General features: G+C 49.1%; 1 protein-coding gene across 2 annotated transcripts; it reads left to right on the top strand.

The window, feature by feature from the left end:
• The first annotated feature begins 222 nt into the window (after positions 1-222).
• On the top strand, positions 223-13,073 carry CELA1 (chymotrypsin like elastase 1). 2 transcript variants are annotated; one of them, XM_078849588.1, is made up of 8 exons: positions 223-811; positions 1,568-1,650; positions 3,513-3,613; positions 5,831-5,956; positions 7,691-7,827; positions 9,301-9,446; positions 10,803-10,952; positions 12,892-13,073. In XM_078849588.1, exons 1-8 carry the CDS (start codon positions 769-771, stop codon positions 12,901-12,903), a joined length of 798 nt encoding a protein of 265 aa, XP_078705714.1. In that variant the 5' UTR covers positions 223-768; the 3' UTR covers positions 12,904-13,073. The 2 variants fall into 2 exon arrangements, with proteins under 2 accessions (XP_078705714.1, XP_073174246.1); XM_073318145.1 differs by lacking the exon at positions 223-811 and having other exon boundaries at positions 1,360-1,650.
• Positions 13,074-15,337: the final 2,264 nt, after the last annotated feature.

Raw genomic sequence — 15,337 nt, 5'->3', positions numbered from 1 at the left:
AGCCCTGAAGATGCCTCCCCCTAGGTCTACTACTGAGAATTTTTCTAAGTATCTTAAGGGAGAAAAACACCCATCGCCTACTGGATTTCAAGTGGCACCAAACTCCCTTCAATCTTCTGAAAATCCCAGCTTATCCAAATCAGGCAGAACAAGGGCTTAAAGCTGAGTCTCCCACATCCAGGTGCGTGTCCTGACCACTGGGCTATTGGCTAGTCAAGGAGAAGGCCTTCATGTTGTTTTCCATGAAAAATTTCAAAAGGTCTCGTTTTTGTCCTGATGCAGAGCAAAAACAAATTCCAAAACCTTCATTTTTTTCATTTTTTTTTTCAAATGGAATTCTTGCCCTAATCCTGAGCACCCACAATTTCAGCTGGGGTCAAGAGGAGGTCCAGGTATGGAAAAACTGGTCCCAAGTTTGTTCAGGCACACCCACCCCTAACTCACTTGATTCTGCACTTCCAGTTTCTCAGAGCATGTTCTATATTGGTAAAATCTTTTTTTTCTTTTTCTTTAAACTCTCCAGAGCATTTATTGGTATCCGGTGCCCTCAATGCCAGGTCTCAGCCTTGACCTTCGCCGGAACCAAGAATGAAATGTGTGTTTTCTTGGAAATGGAGCCAAGAATCCGTTTGTAGTTCCAAATCACCTGCATTTCTTCCCATGCCTTCCTCCCCACATGTATCTATTTAACACCAGCCATGGTATGAAAGATAAGACCCAGAAGCATATAGGAAGTAGAGTGACTGAGATTGTCCCTACCATTCGCTCATGATGCTGAAACTACTCCTCCTCGCTGTCTTTGTCCTCTGTGGTAAGTGGGTTTTTGTTTTTTTGAGGCGGTGATGTCTTGCATTCTGGTGCTAAGAAACTTATTGGTTACCACCCACATTGCAGTAGCATTTAGAGGCCTCAGCCAGGCTAGGGACCTGTTGTGCTTGGCCCTGTATGAACATAGAAAATAAAAATCCCCACCCCAAAGAGGTAGCTGGAGGGGCACATCCAGAATAGGTATTAGCAGGGGCAAATCCACCAAAGTCTAAGCTAGGACTGAAGTCTTCATGGAAATGTGCTTTGCAGTGGTTGGTTTTGCCCCACTGTGCACTGATCTACATGAGAAAATCCTCCATCACCTCAGAAGAGACGCTGTGTCCATTTTGCCTCCAGAAGTTTAATCTCTTCCCTAGTCCCCCTGGGCCTCACAGGTTTCAAAGTTGCTCTGCTCCCAACATTTGCCATTGGGGCCCTTCAGACTTTCAAGAGGTCCACACGCAATGTGTATCCAGTTCTCCTGGAAAACTGGCCCCCCACTGTGGATGCCAAGTAAGGTTGAACATCTGCCCCCTCATCATAAAAGCTGGGATGCCTGGCACTCAGAGCGCTTCATTTCCCTTCTCAAACTCTATCTCTGAGGAGTTGGAGCAGGAAAATGTTCTCGGCAAGAAAGGGAGTAAAAAAAAGTCTAGATTCCCATCCTGTGATGGAAACAGCAGAGAGGCGATGGGATTTGGGGTTCCTCCTGCAATACGCAGAGGCTATTCCAGATGTTGTTCCTTCTTTACTCCTGAAGGACACTGCTTGGAAGAGTCGCTGGAAGACAGTGGGCGCGTTGTCGGAGGGAGCAATGCACAGCGTGGTGCATGGCCATGGCAGGTGGGTACAATGTCTACTTCTAAGTCCCTTCTCCATCTAACTCTCCTCCCAGTAATGACCCAAGGAGGGTGCGCAGAGATAGGATGGCGTACAGAATACCTGTGAGTGCAGATTAGCCGCTCCCAAGGGGGATTTGCCTTTGCCAGTTCTAAAGCCCCAGCTGGCGGGGGAAGAGAGGGGTGTGCCTGTCTGGGATGATGGGCACCTGAAGTGGGCATCTCTATTCTTTGCTGTTACTGCCTTGGCATAAGGCCACGTTGCCAGTTTAGCTTTGTGAAGCATGCCTCTGTGCGGACCCCAGCCCTGACCCTCAGTCCTTAGCTTCTTGTTTGGTGGTGGTGGTTTTTTTGTTTCACTAGGTAGTGTCTGGAGCCCCAGCCAACCAGCTACTTCAGCCCCACTATCTATAGGGCACACCCTGCACAGACCGAGTCCATAAACCATGGCCCAATGCTCGAACCAGCTAATGTGATGTGCTTGGTGCATATAGAAGCAAGACTGTTTCTTCATGCACCTGATGCACGTTCACTTTGGGCTGGTGAGAGGTTGTTGCTCCTTTGTGTGAGAGATTTCCTCTTTAAAATGACAGGTTTCAGAGGAACAGCCGTGTTAGTCTGTATTCGCAAAAAGAAAAGGAGTACTTGTGGCACCTTAGAGACTAACCAATTTATTTGAGCATGAGCTTTTAAAATGCAGCTCTTCTCTTCCACCATGAGAACATCAGAATGGCCATGCTGTGCCAAACCAATGGTCCATCTGGCCAGGTATCCTGTCTGCTGACAAAAAGAAAAGGAGAACCTGTGGCACCTTAGAGACTAACCAATTTATTTGAGCATAAGCTTTCGTGTAAGCTCATCTTAAGTGATCGCTCTCCTTACAGTGTGTATGATAACACCCATTTTTTCATGTTCTATCATACATACTGTAACGAGAATGATTACTTAAGATGAGCTTACACGAAAGCTTATGCTCGAATAAATTGGTTCTCATCTTAAGTGATCGCTCTCCTTACAATGTGTTTGATAACACCCATTTTTTCATGTTCTGTGTGTATATAAATCTCCTCACTGTATTTTCCACTGAATGCATCCGATGAAGTGAGCTGTAGCTCACGAAAGCTTATGCTCAAATAAATTGGTTAGTCTCTAAGGTGCCACAAGTCCTCCTTTTCTTTTTGCGAATACAGACTGACACGGCTGCTGCTCTGAAACCTGTCTTCTGACAGTAGCCAATGCCAGATGCTTCAAGAGGAATGAACAGAATGGCAATTATTGAGTGATCCAGTCCCACCATCTGGCAGTGAGACTGAGCGGAAACCCAGAACATGGGGTTGCATCCCTGATCATCTTGGCTAATATCCTCCATGACTTTATCTAATTCTTTCTTAAATCCAGTTATAGTTTTGGTCTGTACAACATCTCCGGCAGTGAGTTCCACAGGTTGACTGTGCGTTGTGTGAAGTGCTTCCTTTTGTTTGTTTTTAAGCCTGCCAGCTATTCATTTCATTGGGTGACCCCAAGTTCTTGTGTTATGTGAAGGGGTAAATAACACTTTCACTTTCTCCACACCAGTCATGATTTTACAGACCTCTATCATATCACCCCTTCATCATCTCTTGTCTAAGATGAACAGTCCTAGTCTTTCTATTCCTTCTCATGTGGAAGCTGTTCCATACCCCTAATCATTTTTGGTACCCCTTCTCTGGACCTTTTCCATTTTGAATGCATCTTTTTTTGAGATGGGGTAACCGGAACTGTACACGATATTCAAGGTGTGGATGTGTACCATGCATTTATATAGCGGCATTATGATATTTGCTGTCTTATTCTCTCTCTCTTTCCCTTTCGTCACCCCAAATCTAGATTTCCCTCCAGTATAACTCTGGTGGACAATGGTATCACACCTGCGGTGGGACGTTGGTGAGGCAGAACTGGGTGATGACTGCAGCTCACTGCGTGGACAGGTAATGGAGGCCCCAGTGGTTGGTTTATCTACCCATTAAAGAGACTTTTTAATCAGATGCGGGTCAGGGTCTAAAGCAGGAGCGGGCACTGGCAATGCACCAAGCAAGGAGGGGAGTTGCTCTCTGAAGCAAAGGAGAAGATGGGGGAGGGGGGTGCTTTTAGCAGAGGATGAGTTGGGCTCCCCCTTCTCTTAACCCTTGAGCGGGACGTCTCTTGTACGCCTGCAGCTTTCTTGTCCACCCATGAGGATGCATGACAGGCAGCCACTGCTTGAGCGTGTATGATGGCCAACACACCGGGGATTAAACCAGAGTCCTCCAGAACTGAAAACAGGAACTGCTACAGCTTGAGTGAAAGACTCAAGGCTCTGTAGCTAGCGGCTGTAACAACTCCTACCTCTGGGGATCAGCACAGAGGGGGGGAACCTGTACCCATAGGTGGCTGGTGAAAATACTGGGGTGGGGGGGAAGGTGAGCCTGCCCGCCCCACTCTCACCCCGCCATGGCGGAGCCTGTCCCGCAGGGCTGGGCCTGGCTCCCCGCTCTGACCCGTTGGCTCTCAATCCTCACAAATTCAGAGCCCACCCCAGCATCACATGAGGCGTGGGTTCACACGCAGGTGGGGCCGTCCCCCCACAACATCCCTCCCCTTTCCTGGCCCTGGCGCCGTTGGATGCAAGGTCTCAGGATTCCCCCTGCCTTTGGGACTCCCTTTCTCCCCCACAATCACCTCAGGATCCCCTTTCCCATGCCCAGGGAGCGCTGCTCAGGAGTCGGCAATCCCTGCTGGGACTGAGGAATCTAGCTCCACTTGCTGGGAATCGTCTAGTGTGTAGGCAGGGCCCTCCCCCTGTGATAGCTTTGCCTGGCATGGCTGGACAGAGAAATTTCGGCGATGCTGGGGGGCGGCCTAAGCCTCCTCTAGCCCTAGCCAGTGCCTGTCTATGCCTGTAGCACACAATGACACAGCGTGTTATATACACACCCTCCTGTGTATAATTCTGCCCATTCCAAGTAGCATCTGAAACTACCAACAATGCAGTGTTTAGTCTTGAACATGTCAGATCCAAACATGACTTAAGTAGCTCATCCTCCTTCCTGGTGGGGCCTAGGTGTGCCAAAACACACACTTCCTCTCTTTCTCACCCCACCGCAGGGCAGAATCCAACCACTGAATGTTTCCGGGGCGGGTGCTAGTTACAGCTGGCTGAAAAATGCTAATTATTTTCCCAATAAATGTATACCGTTCTTCCCCCTTCCCCCACCCACCCCCGCCCTGTATTTTGTCAGAATTTCCCACATTTTCAGTGAAAATTCTTGAGTTTTCACTGCGGGAACCTTGTTCACCTCAAATTTTAGTTTTTGGCACACACAAAAAAAGCCACCTTTCATCCAAAGGGATATTGGGGAAGACTTTGACTCCTAAGGCTAGTGAAGCCTGAGTCCCAGCAAGTCGAACACCAGCCCTGGTGACCCCATGAAAATTGGGTTGTCTCCCACAGTTTGAGAACTGCTGGACTAGATGACCTCTTAAACCAGACATTTTTGTGATTTTTCTGAGATTGTTTCAATGGAAAAATTTCAGCCAGCTCTAGAGTTAGGCAGAAATCTGTCCATTGTGCAGTTTATTTCACTAATTGCCCATTATAGGGTTTCTTGAATTTTCCTCTGGAGCAGCTGGGCTCTGGCTTCTCAGACAGGACTTTGTTCCTTTTTATCATGCGGCTATTTAATAATTCAAGGCCCAGTCCTGAGGCCTGTACTCAACCTTCAGTGAATTCCTGGAACTGATCCAGTATGGTGATTCCTATGTGATTCCTACTCAGGGAAAGGATGGACAAGTGGCTAAGGCACTAGATCAGGGAGATCAGGGTTTGGTTACCTGCTCTGCCACAGACTTCTTGTGTGACGTTAGGCAAATCATTTAGCCTCTCTAGGTCTCCGTTCCCCATCTGTAAAATGGGGTCAGTAATAGTTGCCTACCACCCCCCCCAGAGATGTTGCAAGGATAAAGATTGTGAAGATCTGGTAAGAAAGAGCTTTAGATGAGTTAGTTATTAACATTATGTTCAGCACCCTTCCCCTCAGAAGTAGAGAAAGGGGGGACTGGCTCATATTCCAATCACATCACGATGCCGTCAGGACTTGGGGGCGAAGGGGGATTGATGCCAAGTTGGCACCTTACAACACATCACAGCTTGTTCCTCTTCTCCACAGATCCTTGACTTTCCGGGTGGTTGCCGGAGAGTACAACCTGTATATGAACGATGGCATGGAGCAGTATTTGAGCGTGCAGAGTAAGGTCATCCATCCTCGTTGGAACAGCAACTCTGTTGCTGCTGGGTAAGGCACCTCCTGTTTCACACCTGCATGGCTTCGGATAAGGGATTTCACATGAAGGGTCACAAAGTCCGAGCTCCTTACACGCTGGAGAAATAAGAATGCGCTGCACTTGGCACTCCCTTCGTCTGAGCTACTCGGTGACGTACAGCCTGAGTTGGCCCCCAGTATAGACAGTTTTCAAAACCCTTGGGTGGAACCAGAACCCAAATGGATATCTTGGAGAAGGTCCCACTCAATAGTGTTCTTCGCTGGTATGACAGATCGGTTCAGACCAGAGCCGGATGGTCCAGGGCCTAAGGAGGTAGAGTTGCACAGGCAGAACAAACAGTGTTTGGAAATGAGGAAAGCAGACTCCAGTTTGGCCAGTGTCTTCCTACAGCTCTAATGGGTACCGGGGTAGCACTTGGGCCTGCATACTTTTTCCATACAGACTGTCCTGGGTAACCACCAGGATCCTCCGGCCGACTAGCTCAGGAGTGGGTAAACTTTTTGACGAGAGGGCCGCATCTGAGTATGGAAATTGTATGGCGGGCCATGAATGCTCATGAAATTGGAGGTTGGGGTGCAGGAGGGGGTGAGGGCTCCAGCTGGGGGTGTGGGCTCTGGGGTGGGGCCAGAAATGAGGAGTTCAGGGTGCGGGAGGGGGCTCTGGGCTGGGGCAAGGGGTTGGGGTGCGGGGGGGAGGGGGGGAGGCCTTCAGCTGGAGGTGTGAGCTCTGGGGTGCAGGAGGGTGGGACTGAGGGGTTTGGAAAAAGGGAGGGGATCAGGGCTGGGGCAGGGGGTTGGGGCTCTGGAGGGGTCAGGGTGGCACTTACGTCAAGCAGCTCCCAGAAGCAGCGGCATGTCCCTGCTCCAGCTCCTATGCGGAGGTGCGGCCAGGCAGCTCTGCATCTGCCCATCCACAGACATCACCCCTGCAGCTCCCATTGGTCATGGTTGCCGGCCAATGGGAGCTGTGGGGGCAGCGTGCGGAGCCCCCTGGCTGCCCCATGTGTAGGAGCTGGAAGGGGGACATGCTGCTGCTTCTGGGAGCTGCACAGAGCCATGGCACACGTGGAGTGGGGCAAGCCCTGGAACCTGCTCCCCAACAGAAGTTTGAGGGCTGGATTAAAAAGTCCGAAGGGCCGGATTCGGCCCCCGGGCCATAGTTTGCCCACCTCTGGACTAGCTGCTGGGGAGCTGGGTTTCTGGTGGTACTGGGTGCTTCTGGGTTGGGCTGGCAGTGGGCTCAGGTATTTTTCTACCTTATCAAGCATCTGCTTAATAATACAAGGCCTAATGCTGGGTCCTCGTCCAGTCCTCTGTGCTGTCCTTCGGTGGGAATGTGCCTGAGAGAGCTGACTTCTGAGTCCCTTCTTCTGTGCCTTCTTTAGGGGACATTAGGGCTCGGTTGCTCAAAAGAATGAAGAGTTCAGTGCTTAGTTCCAATCGGCTTTCAATCAGGGGTCAGCAACATGCCCATGGTAAAAATTTTGTGGTCCATGGTAATTTTTCAAAAAATTGAATGACATAACCCAACCCAACACCCCCCCCCCAGTGTCCATCACCAAGTATGGTCATTTTGTCAAGTGACCGTCGCACAACACGGTGGTCCCACCCCCTGCTTTCAATTGATTGGGGCTCCTTTGAAAGCCCCAGCCTCGGTTGTACCATCGGCGACAGCGGGGGTCACTTAAATGCAACCCCTTTGCCCGTGAAAGGCCGTTTGATGCGGTTTCCTTTGTTCTTCTGCAGCTACGACATCGCTCTGCTCCGTCTCTCCCAGAGCGCATCTCTGAACAGCTACGTGCAGCTGGCCGCACTGCCCAGTTCAGGCCAGATTCTGCCAAACAACAATCCTTGCTACATCTCTGGCTGGGGCTTGACCCAAAGTAAGTGCTGGAATTCAGGAACGTTCCAGAGGGGGCATGGGATGGCCCAGTGATTGAGGGCACAGACTTGGAGGTGGGTGAGGCATGGATGTGACTAGCATCCCCACTTTGCCCCACACTTCCTGAGAGTTTGAACAAACCCCGGACCGTTCTGTGCCTCAGTTTCCCCCTGTATAAAACAGTGGTGATCGCTCAGACTTGTTGCGACCCATGGCTTTGTTAACGGTTTGCAAAGCCCTTTAAAACCTTCCCATTAAATGTGTAATAGAAGAGCCAACGTATCACTTGTTACACAAGACCTGTGGGAAATTCCGGCCCTATTGGGAGTTTTGCCATTCGACGGGACCAGGATTATACCCTGGTCTGTAGTTTGGTGCATAAGATCTAAACCCCGTTTGCTCCCCCTCCAGAGGAAGCTTGGCCTCACTTCATTCCTCCTGGACAGTGGTGCAGCTAAGGGGGAGGAGCGGCTGCTCCTGCACTGAGCAGAAGTGGCGCCTTGTCCATGTCTTGCCGCCTTTTTAAATTTTCCCCTGTTGAGGGAACAGGGGGGAGAGATCCAAAAAGAAAAAGGCACCTGCCTCAGCACTTTTACTCACCCGGCGGCGCTCCGGGTCTTTGGCGGCGGGACCTTCACTCACTCCAGGTCTTCGGCGGCACCTCCGGAGCGAGCGAGTGAGGGCCGGCCGCCGGAGCGCTGCTGGGTGAGTAAAAGCGCCGCAGTGGGTGGGCGGTGCCTTTTTTCTTTTGGATCGCTCCCCCCTGTTCCCTCCACCTGGCTACGCGGCTGCCCCTGGATGGTTTTGCAACACGACCTGACATGCAGGACCATGCCGTTCCCGGCCGCACCAGCTAAGTGAGGAGACGCTACGGAGGAACGTCAGAGCTGCAGTCAGCTGCCCTTTGGAGATCTGCTCACTGATTCACACGAGCCCTGAGAACACCTCGGGGAAATGTGGGGTCATCCGGCACTCTCCCTTTGGTGTGGTGGCCAGCACCAGTGCAGCCTTTAGAAGCTCCCTTTTTTTTCCAGAAAATGCGCTAGATTAAACAAATTTACGAACTGCTGGGCCTCGTTCTGATCTTAACACTGGGCGTAACTCTGTTGAAGTTGTAATTTACACTCATAAAAATGAGCTCAGAATCAGGCCCAGTCAATGATCTATAATTTGGGGATCCCAAGACGTGCCCGTAACAGTCCAGACTGACTCCAATCCCTTGCTTTCGAGCATATTGAAAGCAAATTCCCAGCCAAGTTTTATGGCCGTAACTCCATAACGGGAGAGATTAGCATAGCAAAGCTCATATATTGGATAAGAAGTTGGCCAACGAGTAAGAAAATATAAAAGAATTCTAGATCCCGAAGTTGGTTGTGTTTGATCCTGCAGCTCAGAACTTCACCCCAGGTGTCTGGGGAAAAACGGGCCATTTTCCTTTTAAACTAACCCCAGGTCTCTGATGTGTTTTGCGCAGCTAATGGGCAGCTGGCTCAAATCCTGCAGCAAGCTTCGCTTCCCATCGTGTCCTACAGTATCTGCTCCAGTTCCAGTTACTGGGGCTCCACGGTCAAGGACACCATGGTGTGTGCTGGAGGTGATGGTGTGCGCTCTGGGTGCCAGGTAACTGCCGAGCGAGTGAACCAAGCAAGAGCATTGCCAGGATCTCAGCCGCTCTTGTCGCCTCCTTGGACGGGGGTTTTCTATAGAAGGTTTACACTTGGGTATTGTTCCGAATTGTGGTCCAGTGGCACCTGGGTTTTGTTCCTGGCTCTGCTACCTACCTGCTGTGTGATCTCAGTCTGGTCATTTCCCCTCTCTGTGTCGCCCATCAGTCAATTCCTTGCCAAAGCACTTTCAGATGAATAGCCCTTTAGAAGGGCTCTCCACCTCCTGGAAGGGAGATGCTGCGTAGGGGTTAAGCTTGGGTATTGTATGTTATTTGGGTTGGTGGGTCGAAGCTGGAGATCATACATTCACAATGTCCACTTGGCTGTGTTCCCTTCCCAGGGGGTTAGGGCTGAAAAAAATGATTTTCCAAGGGACCGCTCGCTTTTCCATTCTCTTCTCCTGTGCTGACTTTCCAGCTGGACCTTCTGTCTTTGGAAGTCAGGCTGCCGTTGGTGCTTCGCCAGCTGCTGCGTTAGTTTGCCGTAACCCCTTACGAGGCTATGAATGGTAGATTTGCTGGCTGCAATGCTGCAAGTCTGGCCACCACCTTGATCAACACTCTGGGAAGTGAACGGGGAACCTCCAGAACTAAAGGGATAGGGTGCTGCAGCAGACGCTGAAGAGCCAGCCTGTGACAGCTGGGGATAGAACAGACTCGTATCCTCTGTGGACGGGCACAAAGGGAGACACCACACTCGCCCGGGGCTTTTATAAGTGCTGATAGGAAATGAATTCACCAGACATTGCCCTATATATTGTGGGAAGAGGAGTTGTATGGACCAGTGGATGGCCCAGGAGGAGTTGTCATAAGAGCAGCCATACTGAGTCAGACCAAGGGTACATCTAGCCCACTATCCTGCCTTCTAATGGTGACCAATGCCAGATGCTTCAGCAGGAACAGAACAGGCAATGGAGTGATCCATCCCGTGTCATCCACTCCCAGCTTCTGGCAGTCAAAGGCTAGGGCCACCCGGAGCAATGGGGTTGCATCCCTGACTATCTTGGCTAATAGCCATCGATAGATCTATCCTCCATGAACTTAGCTAGTTCTTTTATGAACCCTGTTACAGTTTTGGCCTTCCCAACATCCCCTGGCAATGAGTTCCACAGGTCAGGATGCCTGTATTCTAATGCTGGCTATTCTGTTCAGTCACCTCACTCAGAGATAGTCTACTTCACTGGGGAAGGGGAGACGTGGAGTCTTGAAGGCACTTTGAGATTGTCTGTTGGAAAGTGCTAAGAAAGCCAAACATTGCTGTTCGTTGCAATATGTGCCAAGTTTTGTTGCCCTTTGGCTTTGCTCTGCAGGGTGATTCTGGGGGCCCTCTGAACTGCCTGGTGAATGGCAATTACTACGTCTGTGGAGTGACCAGTTTTGTTTCCTCCTTGGGCTGTAATGTCTACCGGAAGCCCACGGTGTTCACCAGGGTGTCTGCCTACATTTCCTGGATCAATAGCGTAAGTTGGCTTTGCACGGAAGGGAAGCTGCACTGAGGAAACACCCCACTGCAGACAAAGGCCTCTTGCTTGTAGTTGTTTTGTTCTAATTATATCAGCTGTTCTGAGCCAGCTGCAGGACACGTGTCTCTTAAATGCGGCCTCTGCAGTCATGCCGAAGAGCGTGGCTAGAAACCCTCCCCATGCATGGTGGCTGCAGCATGGGAGCGGGCGGATAGATGACAGTAAGCATGTGTTTTTTTCCAAACCGATCTCTTCTAATTGCCAAGAGCTATTCTCCTAAGGACATTGCTTCAGGGGATCTCTGTGGGATTGATTGCCATTCAGCATTCTTCCACTCGGGATTCAGTTTGCAGTATTATCATCCCTACGGAATTGCTATCATTTACGTTCAGGTGTTTCCATCTGGGTGTTGGTTACCAGATCTGATCATTACCCTGCATGAAAGTATAATCTCACCTTAATGCGAAGGGATCCTAACCATGTCTTCTGTCAATTCTCCCCCATGTGATGTTCTTACACACACACACCCGCTAGCATTGATGGAAAACAGCAAGGAAGGGAGAAAGTTAGGAAGCAACTTGATCACGGTCTAGACATCTTTACATAGGAAGATCATATCTGAGGCTGGAGGATTCTTTAATCTAGCAGACAAAGGCATAACTAAATCTGTTTCAACTGTTTGAACTAGGAAGCAAGAATCACTGAACGAGATTCTTTCTGGCCTGGGTTATGCAGGAGGTCCGACAAGAATGTGGTTCTCAACCTATTTACCATTGTGGATCGCATCCAATACTACCTGTATGGCCCTGAAGATGTCATCTGGACTGGAGCGCTGTGCTGATTGGGCCACAGGTTGAAAACCACTGGCATGAGATGATCACAGTGGTCCCTTAAAAATCTATGAATCTGAGGTCATGCAATGCCAGAGAAATACTTCTTTCTGGCCTTGGAATCTATGAATCAAAACGGACCATTGTGTTCATCTAGTCTGACCTGCTGGATAACACAGGCCATAGAACCTTCCCAGAATAATTCCTAAGACTGGATGTTTTCCTAAAAGATCTGCCTTGATTTAAAAATTGTCAATGATGGAGAATCCACCATGACCCTTGGTAAATTGTTCCAATAGCTAATTACCCTCCATCATAAATTTACACCTTATTTCCGGTCTGAATTTGTTTAGTTTCAACTTCCAGCCGTGGGATCTACGTTGAACCGTTAGAGTTGGGAGTTTCACTTCTCTGAACCCTCTCCAGTGTATGGTTTGGATCGTGTCTATCAGAAGTATCTCACAGGCTTTATGAGATAAATAATATAGTTATGGAATTAAATAGCTGATCGTTAAAGAAATATATCATACCAAAAATACAGTATATAATAGGGGAAGCTGAGCAGGAAGCATTTGCAAGGGAGAAAAGAACTTGAGTAAGATGAAGGCCCATTTTTAACTGTGAGGGTGATAAATCATTGGAATAAAATGCCAAGAGAAGTGGTGGATGCTCCATCCCTTGATGCCTTCAGATCAAGACTGAATGCCTTTCTGGTAAATTGTGCTTTAGCCAAACACAAGTTGAGCTCAGTGTCAGGGTAACGGTGAGATTCTAAAGCCTGTGTTATACAGGAGGTCAGACTAAATGATCTCATGGTCTTTCTGGCCTTGAAGTCCATCAGAAGAGATGAAAAGTTGCAGAGGCAGTGAGATTAATGGCAGCTGTTCCAGCCGGTCTGTGCCAATTCCCAGTTCTGCACGTAAGAATGTATGTGCTGGAACCTTTTATCAGGAGCTGAAGTTTTAGCGTTGGCCACCTGGAGCCTTTCCGGCTTAAAGATTTAATAATGTATAAATTTCATTCACGCTTCCATGCCTTCAATTGATGCCACTCTGTTGAAAACTCTTGAGAAACAGCCTGATTTGAATTTTTTTTCCTCCTTTCAGATAATTAACTGAACAGGCTGAGAGGATAGACTCAAGGTCAAAGAACAATCCCTTTTCCTAATCGGAATACACGCTCACGCTGTCCGTCTTCATCTTCTCTACTGCCCATCTGCTCAATTATCCCATTTGCTCTGCAGCATTATACCTGTAACTCTAGTGCCAATAAACCTATGTTAAAATTACTCTCTTCTCTGTTCAGTAGTGACGAAACCACATACGAAGTCACTTTCTTCTCCAGTCCCCAGTGAGGGTTCCTTTGGACATGCATGATGGAACGTTTTCCCCTCCTGTACCTGACACCAACATTATGGCAAAGATTAGTGTAGTGTGTTGGTTTGTGTTGTGGCAGTGATGCCTCCTTTGAACGGTCCCCGCACCGTGAAGTGGTTTGATTTGAAGCATTAAGGACGTTCAACAGTGATAATGAGAAGTCCTTTTGTGTAGTGATTTACGAGGGCTTTCCCGCACCATGGAAATCAATCAAATCGCCTATCATAGCTACTTCTATGGCTCCCGTTAACTGAAGTATCAAAGCACCTCCAGCCTCAAGGAACAGCTTGTTAGGAGAAGGGCAGGAACCGAGCTCCATAAATTTGACACACGCTGTTTTGACCATTCACAAAAACAGGGAAAAGAGGAGGAATGATGGGTGACAGATGTAACTTTCTTCCTCTCTTCCCCCCTGTAACCTTCAGCCCAGTGGTTAGGATGCTCACCTAGGATGGAGGAGAACCAGGTTCAAATTTCTGCTCTGGAACAGACCTGAAACGGACTCGTTCAATTTACTGTAACCCTTCTGCCCGTCAGAGTTGGCAGCAACAAGGGCTGGGTTCAATATCTAGGGGATCCAATCCAATAACACAATGCAAACCAGCTCAAGCCCCCACCCAGTGACCTGGGACAAATATATACCACCCCCGCTGGGCACCTCCATAGTCTGAGTGTAGCAAAAAGCCTTTTAATAACAGAGAGAAACAATGTGGCATTATGTTGGGGAAACACCACCAACAGGATTCATAACACAAACCATGAGCAAAAAAAAAACCTCACCCCAAGCAAATTGGGGCATGCCCCTTTCCCTTTGGTTCTTGAGTCCAGCAACCCCAGATCACCCAAAGTCCCAAAAGTCCAATGACCCAAAAGTCTCTGTCCCTGGTCAGGGCAGCCCCAGAGTTCGAAAGTTTATCTGCGGAGCTTTACCTCCCAACCTGGGTGGAGATGGGACGGGGGTAAGAGGCACCTTACGTGATCTGAAGCTGAACGCCCCACAGCTCCACAGGCCTTCGCTCCGCTCCCCCAGCCGCCCCACGAACTGCTCCGCATCCCACTAGCAGCTGGTCCACAAGGCACTCCAGCTGTCCGGCAAACTGCTCCACACTATATCTTCAGGCTCCCCCACTACTTAACACAACGCTCAGTGATTTCAGCTCTTAGTCAGTTCAGCTCTTTAGTGAATTCAACTTGTAGTAGGGGAGCCTCAGGGCTGGTGCACCCTTAGCCCAAAGTGAGCTCAGCAGCCTATAACTAGACTCCTAATGAAATCAAAATTAGCTCTGATATTCCACAGTGGAGAAAGGAGGAAGTGCAGTTAGCATGTAAGGCCCTCACCAAGGGGCCCATGCCACCAAGTATTCATACTTGTCCCCAGCTTCTCTTAATTCACAGAGTTTTGGAACCCATGACCCTTGCCTAGAGAGTGCTACTTAGGTGATGGTGAGTCCCTCCATCATAACAAAAGGCCAAGTACAGTTCCAAGCACAGTTCCCATAATCAGCGTAATAACAATTTATTCTTCCTGCCCCAATAACAGAGACACTGGGGATCCCACAGCAGCCAAAGTGACCATTTGGGCAGCTATGGCCTCATTCTAGGCGGGGTGGGTGTGCCTATGCAAATGAGACCGGCCCCTGAAGTTTTTTTTCCACAACTTGCCACGTTTCACCACCAGATGTCAGGGTGGAGCTCATCCTGACACTGCTTACATTACCAAAAATTCAAAAACAAAAAACAAAAAAAAATCTGATTTCAGCTTGACCTGAACCAAATTTATGTTTTTGGAACTGCCACCCAAAATCAGTTACCAGCCCAGCTCTAGTCTTGAGGCCTTTCCAAGCAGCTCACTGCTACAGTAACTACCAGGAAAGATCCCTGAGCATTGAGCCTCAAGATCTTGCAGAAAAATCCACCTTACAGGCATAGCTGGAAAGTGCCGGCCAACTTCCTCCAGAATGTAAAAGCTTTGAATGAGCCGGGAAGCTCCCAAGATTTCCTCACTTCATCCATAAAGATAATAGGGAGGGGTGTGAAAGAATCCCAGGTCAGGAATCCTTCCTGCCTAACTCCCTTCTATATCCGCCCAGGCTTGGTTATCATTTGCTGTAATATGGAATCCGTAAGACTTTAAAATGGGGGCTGGAGTAGGAGGATGAAGTTATTATGGGGGCCA

Source organism: Lepidochelys kempii, chromosome 20 (genome assembly GCF_965140285.1).
Source record: "Lepidochelys kempii isolate rLepKem1 chromosome 20, rLepKem1.hap1, whole genome shotgun sequence".
NCBI classification, from domain to species: domain Eukaryota; kingdom Metazoa; phylum Chordata; order Testudines; family Cheloniidae; genus Lepidochelys; species Lepidochelys kempii.
Note: the sequence above shows the minus strand (reverse complement) of the source record. Positions and strands in the feature narration are given on the sequence as shown.

What these genes read in the sequence shown, in the direction of transcription:
- CELA1 (XM_073318145.1), top strand. Translation starts at nt 1,360, where the DNA reads ATGCCTGGCACTCAGAGCGCTTCATTTCCCTTCTCAAACTCTATCTCT. An exon ending in TGGCTGGGGCTTGACCCAAA is followed by an intron (nt 7,828 to 9,300) that starts GTAAGTGCTGGA and finishes TGTTTTGCGCAG; the next exon opens with CTAATGGGCAGCTGGCTCAA. An exon ending in GTGTGCGCTCTGGGTGCCAG is followed by an intron (nt 9,447 to 10,802) that starts GTAACTGCCGAG and finishes TTTGCTCTGCAG; the next exon opens with GGTGATTCTGGGGGCCCTCT.